Genomic DNA, 7228 nt, shown 5'->3' with positions numbered 1-7228 from the left:
CCCTGCCACTGAATGCCACCGAAGCCTCAACTCCACAAGCTGTCAAATGAGGGAAAAAACCCCCCAAAAATTACCTACCATTGGTCCTGCGCCATAGTCACCTGCTTTAGCTCCGTCATACTGAGCAGCAAAGTTCTGTATGGGAGAAACAGGTTCAACACATAAAATTTTTATTAATAATAACAGATTTAAATATCAGGAGATCTGATGTGCTATGCTTCCTGGGTTATACGTTATTTTAATTGACTTGAAATGACTTAGTTGTTTTCAATGACAATATTTACCAAACCTATTTTTGTTTATTCACTTTCAAAAAGTATCAACTTTACTTATATAATGATTTCTTTCATGTATTAGTCTCAAACATTTATTAATAATAGCTGTGAAAGACAGCAGTAATGCAAATTGAACACTGAGAATATACAATTTAGGCCCATTTAAAAGGAGCAAATATTTTTAAATCATCTAAACCATTTTGGACAATTCCCAATCTCAGAGATTGCATACACTAACTGCTATATCCATTAAATGGTGTTTAAGCTCCACCTCTTACAAGACTGATGAGGAGGTGGGTCTTTGCAGCTTTTAAAAAGGCCTCAGAGGTGTTCATCTTCTCAAGAGGACTGCATTGGACTTTGAGCTTTCATCAATACAGGCTCTGCAGTTCATTATTATTATTTTTACATGAAATCATTTAATTACTGATGCAGAAAAAGAAAGTGCTCTGTAAGAGTAAATTAAAAATCCTGTTTTGCTTGGACTTGCTCTACGCTCTTTTATTTTACTTTAACTTTTATTTCAGTTTTAGGTTTGCTATAAAAGGAATAAACAGCCTCACTGCTTCTCCTGAAGAGAAAAAGTGTACCAGCTAGTAAGACATCATCCAAATGACTTTATGCCTCTTGTGCAGGGTAATGTAGGGCCCTCAGAGTTAAAGCAAACAAATGGTGTCCTTCTGAGAACAAGGGAAACGCACATTGTTTCAGCAAGAATCCTATAGGAGAGGCCAGTCATTTGCACTCCAAGACAGGACTATTGATAGAAATGAAAAAATCTGAGGTAAGGCAATAACCAATTAGCTTAAAAGCTACAAAATTTTTTGCAAATAGGTACAGTAGTAACTTCGTCTTGTTTGAAGCCAACTGTACAGTACTGCCTTGTTTGCCCATCTGTTCAATCAATAGGGCTTCATTTTGTTAATTCCTAAATAATAAAATGCACAAACTGGAGGGGAGTGAAAGGGTTAATTCTCTCTTCATAGATGTGCTGACCGCCCTACTAATTTCAATGTGGCTCCCAATTTATCCACATGAAATATATTCCCTGAAGAGTTCAATCAAATAGAACCAAAGGATCCAAAGTCAAGAGAATAGCTTCCCCGATTGCAAAAAGTGCAGTGATTTTAGCTTCTGAGAGAAAAAAATGGCATTCATCTGTGCACTGGGGCATCGAATGATCAGCTACAGTAATAAAAAGTCTGGATGTCTTACTCCGCCAAGACCTGGAGGACCAGGGGGCCCTGGAGGCCCTGGTAGACCATCTTCACCATCTCTGCCTGGTGGACCTGGTAGACCCTAAAAAGATAAATCTGAAATGAGCATTGAAAGTAGCAAAGAAATATCTATAAACTGTTAAAATTATTAGTAAGTGAGAATCTACAGCATTTCCTGCAATGTTGCCACATATGCTACTTTAACAAACTGCTAAGTTCTGAAAGCTGCCAGTCAGAGCCATCAACTCGTTTTATTGTAATAAGACCTTTATTGTGCTTTAGCCCATGGAATTTACACAGGCTATGCTGGGTTCATCAAATGTGAACCCTAAATTGGATATTTCAAATCTGCACCTTGTTCAAATTTTGGACCTACAGTTTGTACACACCCTTACATTTACTCGGTAAGAGAGGCAGATTTTGATTTAGACATCTGTGTTCACAGAAGGTGGATTCTGCCTACTGAAAAGTAAGCCTTTTGCAGGTGCAATATAAAGAGGCATGAAACCATACTATGTACAAGTAAGTGAGCATCCAAAATTTCCCCTGCAACCCAAGATGTTAAGTGGAGATCAAATTCATGGCAGGACCATTTTGCAGGTATATGTTTGCAAAACTTTATCAAAGCAAATATAGCTAATACAATATACCTAAAAAGTAACTATATATTCACAAATGAAATAACATGAGAAAAAACAGTTCTTTGTTCTGTTACTCTACATACTCTTTTACTTGCTTGGAACTAATCTGGGCCAAATCTGTCCGTCTGTCTTGCACTCATTCAACATCACTGAGTAGAAAGAATTAAGTTCTGCTCACATGTATGAGACAGCAATTCACCTGGTTTATATTTTGGGTACAACCACATTCCAGATTCAATCAATCATAAATTTCTTACTGACTTCAGATGGAGCAAGATTGGGCCTGTTGTTTGTACAGGTCTCAAAATACAGATTGTTACCGAAAGAAAAACCCATTTTTAAATGGATTTAGGTAGAAATAATACCAGGTATTATATGTATATTTATTTATATATATTAGATAGTCTATTATCTTAATTTACAGCAATATAACAAAGTCTATGAAAATGACCTTCTGCTCATTGGCCAGTAACAGTAAAAAGAGCAGATATCTAACTACTAATAATTTTCTAAGCCTTTATATTTGACATACAGTCAGTGAACACTCATCATGGCCAGCTTTGTTTAGTCTGCTCTGAACTTCAGATCAAGTTAACTGTGAATGAGCTTTGAGCATCAGTTTTTCCTTTCTCAACTTCATTTGTTACTGATCTCCATGGTATACAGCTGAAAATTATTCTTTAAGCTTCCGAGCTATGAGACGAAACCCTGAGTTCATTCTGCAATCACAGTGGCCATTAGAAGGCTGTAGAGGTGTCACCGAGGACAAAATTTGGCCTACAGGTAGCTTTAGCTTTTACAGAATTGTGCACACCAGATGATGATTTAATTGCATATTAATGGTTATATCAGGTTAGCTGTCTCCTGTTATAGCAGAACAGTTGTTGGATGGACAAAGACATGAATACCAAGACATGGTTCCTCACCCTTTCTCCCTGTGGCCCTTTGTCTCCTCTTGGGCCCTGCAAGGAACAAAAAACACCTTAATGTAAGTTGCGGTGTAGCCTTCCAACAAAATACAGAGAAACATGTAACCTTAGAATATTAATTTACAGAACATGCATTTATAGTGATTTTCATAGATGTAACTGATTTTTCCTGTTACAGTCTGTCGTTCTGCCTCTGTTACTAATATGCAAGATGAATTATCAGAGAATAGTTGTGAAAACAAAAACTGACTTGTTTAACTCTCGGCTGAATAACTAATCACTAAACACACATTCTTTATTTATAAAAGCAGTAAATATTCTCCCTATCATCACAGATCCAGGTTAGTACCACTGTTCTTGTATACCACTATGCAACTTGTATGCATCATTGATTACTTGGGTGTTATCAAGAATACTTTCATTAATATAACTGGCTTCTTGGTGTGCCCTTTTTTATCCCCAAGTACAGCAGTGTAAAACCATGGCCCACCAGCTGTTTTTTCTTTTTTAAGAATCTGTCTGGTGATGCTAATCTGGTTAACACCAGAAAAAAATAAAGCAAAAAAACAATAAACAAAGTTCTAGCAACTTCCTTTTGGATCTATATCCAACAGAATATTAATTTGCCTCACAGAATTTAACGTCACCAACGTTCTTAAACTGAATAATTGAAATATGCTTACCTTCCGTCCTGCACTTGCCTAAAAAGGAATGAATAGAAAGTTATAAACCAAACTGAAGTTAGTAAGATTGCATCCTAAGTACTACCATATTAATATAATGTATACACACAGAGCTTCATCTTATTTTACAGTGAAAAAGATAGAGTACTGTATAACATACATAGTATTAAATACTGAGTATAATTATAAAATTACTAAGGAAGGTAGGAGGATTAGTCTATACAGTGTTATTATGATAGATTATTAATACATATAGATATCTGCTAAGTATTTCTGTAGAAAGCTAACCAGTTTATATTTACTACAACATGCAAAAAAGGTGTAAATGAATGTCACACCTGAATTCATCCATAATCCTTCTGATGCAATGAAGTCTAGAGTGGTACTTGGGCTTTAAAGTATATTCTCTCCATCCCAAACTGCTATGTTATTGCCTCATTATATATTCACCTATGAAGGCAGTCTCTTAAAAAAGGCCAGCCCATTTGGGAATTTGGGGTGGGTACATTCCTAGAGAGCCCTTTCAGGTCTTAATGATCACTAGCTTTTCCATGATCGACTTATAATTAAGGTTAGTAAATGCCATTTCTTACAGAAAAAAGCAACGTGGTCTGTTCATTAAGTTGAATATTGTGTAGTGAATGAAAAATAATGATACTAACCTTATTTGCTTCTGGAAAAAAAAGAAAAGAAAAAAATAAAGTTAATTTTAGCTTACACTAACTTTAAAGAGATTACATTTCAGTGCTTGTAAAAATAACCTTTAATTAACATTATTAAAATGTAGGTTTATAATCATAATCACTGTTATTTTATGTAGAGAAACAGATTTGCTAGTTAAACAAATGCTATATTTTATAGTGTAGTAATGTTATCCATTGGCCCTTTCTTAAGCAGATCACCCAAGGAAGTAAAGATTGGGTTCTATGTGAGAACCAGTATATGCCTGTGTTTGAGGGGGAGATACAGGGATAAATCAAGCAACACTGATGGACTTAAACACATCAATGTAAAGGAATAACTTAATTCTTTTCTGAATGGCTCCAGGCTCATTAGTATAAAGTGGGGAGGAGGGGAAGGGTGGGGCTACTTGAACACTTCAGCAGTTCTGATCCAATTCTAAACACAATGGCTACAGCTACATTTAACAGAAAATTTCAAAGAGAATTCTGAAATCAGTTACTAAATGATAAATAATTTAATTTTGTATAGTTATATAATTTGGGGTGACAAGAATTTGTTCAAACAGTTCTTATAGATTTTATTATTTCAAAGCCAAACAAATGAACAAGCATAAACTAATTTTTCTCACTTCAATCTCAGTTTTTCAAACTGCAACTTTGGGAAAAAGTATCTAGTTAGGGTCAAAAGTGAGCATGTTAAAATATATTTTATACTACACTTTAGCCACAGTAAATTGATTTTTAAATCCAATTTGCTTCTAGTAAAATTTAAGTTTGGCAATGCATTATCATCAAATAGATTATACCAGCCATTGGCACTGTAACAGAAAGATTGATCCAAGATGAATATTGAGAAGTAAAACAAATGCTGTAAAATAGTTAGGGTATACTCTAAGATCACTGGGTATTCAAGTTAGCTTACTGTAAAATGTTAGCTCTTAGGGTGATTTAATGAAACCAAAGTCTCTGCTATTCTTTCAGAAAAGTGTAGTATGCTGGAAATTTAGGACTAACTGGTAACTGGATTTCCACGCAACTCTCCTTCAGTTTTTCAAAGGTTCTATCCAGATTTGAAAATGTGTTACTACTTCTTAGTGCCACCAGAGGGAGGAAAATGCTGAGGCCAGCCTCAGTCCAGGAGTAGCAAGGGTCAAATCCATCACCAGTGTGTAGTATGACAGGAGTCAGTGTAGTGTTAAAGATTCTACAAGGGTAACTTTTTACATCTTTAGCCTTTTCCATCCATGTGTCTAATTAATAACTTGACATTAGCCACCACAGCAAAAAAAACTTGACACTTTTAAACAGAGCAACCTTCCCTCATAGCAGATATCACAATCTAAAAGCCCTATTTAGATGTCACTATCTAAAAGCGTCATCTGTAGCAGCAAGAGTTTGCTTACGTGCGACGTACTGAATATTTTAGGATTAATTACTGGCATCTGCTTTTGGGCTATTGTGATACAAAGTCCATGTACCGCATGCCTGCACTATTAGCAGGAATACCCTGGCAGAGACATATTTAGCCAATTAGATCTCGGGCCATGACAGATGCTGCCGGGTGGTCTCTAAACCACTGGGCATGGGTCAACAAAACCCATTTTACAGAAAGTTGCCAAAAGGAAGAACCGTGACATTACAGAATAGGATTTTGAAGCCCAGCATAGAGCAAGGGGACACTGGAAAGTTCTTATTCGAACTAAAAGACACATTTGGTGGCACCACTCCTGTCTGGTTTGAATATAGGGGGCGAGCACTATCCTCCAACTGGGTGAGGGTGCCAGGGGAGAGCACAGTGTTTCCCTGAGGCAAGGCCAGCAGGGACAGTTCACCTCCTACTCAGGATGAGGTTGATTTGCTCCTACGAATATTTTTCCTTCTTCAAAATGTGAAAGTCTAACTCCTCAGCTGCCGCAGCTCGCCACAACCTTTAACTTCTTGGGCATCCGCATGTGGGGCCAGGCACAGCAGGGGACAGACACAGCCATCTCTCCACAGCAGATCCACCCTGACACCCCATCGCAGCAGCTGGTCCCCTGCACTATGCCTCACTTCCCTCTAGAGGGCACCTGCTGCCCGCAGCTGCCTGGACAAAGATGTACAACGCCCTAAAATTGCAAGGAGTGGGTGAGCTGTTGCTTCCCCCCCCACCCCCAACACAACAGTCTGCCTTAAGTTCTGCAAAAAGTAAAAAAAGGCCAATGCTGGTAGCTCCCGGACAGTCTTGCTCTGTAACACCTCCTGCTGCAGACCCTTCCCTACCTTCCCTTCTCCTTTGGGCAGATCTTTGAAGTGAGTGCGTGTGTGTGTGGGGGGGTCTCCCTGGCTTCCTGCCATCCCAGGAAAAATGGTCCTTGGGGGGGAGGGGGGGCGCTGGGGACCTGCCTCCGTGGCAACTGCATCAGATGCCTCCGGGGTCCAGACGTGCGTGAGCGCCCCGGACACCAGCTCTGAAGATCCCCCCGCAAAGAAGCTGAGAGAACTTACGTTGACATGTTGCTAGGTACGAAGTTACTGCGAGCAGCAACAAAATCCGTGTATCCACAAAGCTGAGCATGTCTAGTCGCTAGACATGCAGACTCCTTGTGTTGCAGAGCCCCCGGTCGGTGCTGAGATATTACCTATGGGACGCAGGCATAAACATACAGTGGTGGCGGATAACTCCGATCTGAGCCAAACCTGCTGCCGGGACGCTAACAGAATGACGCCCCGACCAGCCCTATTTATACGGCAGGGGGGTGCCGGGGCCGCCCCGCGGCCAATGGGTGCGCGGCCCGGCCGGTCACGTGTGCCTTATCTC

At 39.1% G+C, this 7228-nt stretch overlaps 1 protein-coding gene across 4 annotated transcripts in view; it reads right to left on the bottom strand.

Moving 5' to 3' along the window:
• COL1A2 (collagen type I alpha 2 chain) overlaps window positions 1–7143 on the bottom strand; it is a 68373-nt gene extending 61230 nt beyond the window's left edge. For 3 of the 4 annotated variants that reach the window (XM_019508437.1, XM_019508435.1, XM_019508438.1), the window contains exons 1-6: window positions 6916–7143; window positions 4408–4418; window positions 3746–3763; window positions 3060–3095; window positions 1491–1574; window positions 79–135 (exon numbers count right to left, since the gene is read on the bottom strand). In XM_019508437.1, the coding sequence (XP_019363982.1) occupies window positions 79–135; window positions 1491–1574; window positions 3060–3095; window positions 3746–3763; window positions 4408–4418; window positions 6916–6985 (276 nt within the window). In that variant the 5' untranslated portion in view covers window positions 6986–7143. The remainder of the gene's footprint in view (window positions 1–78; window positions 136–1490; window positions 1575–3059; window positions 3096–3745; window positions 3764–4407; window positions 4419–6915) is intronic. The other variant, XM_019508436.1, reaches the window with a different exon arrangement.
• Window positions 7144–7228: the final 85 nt, after the last annotated feature.

Source organism: Gavialis gangeticus, unplaced genomic scaffold (assembly GCF_001723915.1).
Source record: "Gavialis gangeticus isolate Ggan-Ray unplaced genomic scaffold, GavGan_comp1, whole genome shotgun sequence".
Classification (NCBI taxonomy): Eukaryota; Metazoa; Chordata; order Crocodylia; family Gavialidae; genus Gavialis; species Gavialis gangeticus.
The sequence above is the reverse complement of the archived record's forward strand: the minus strand, read 5'-3'. Positions and strand labels throughout refer to the sequence as shown.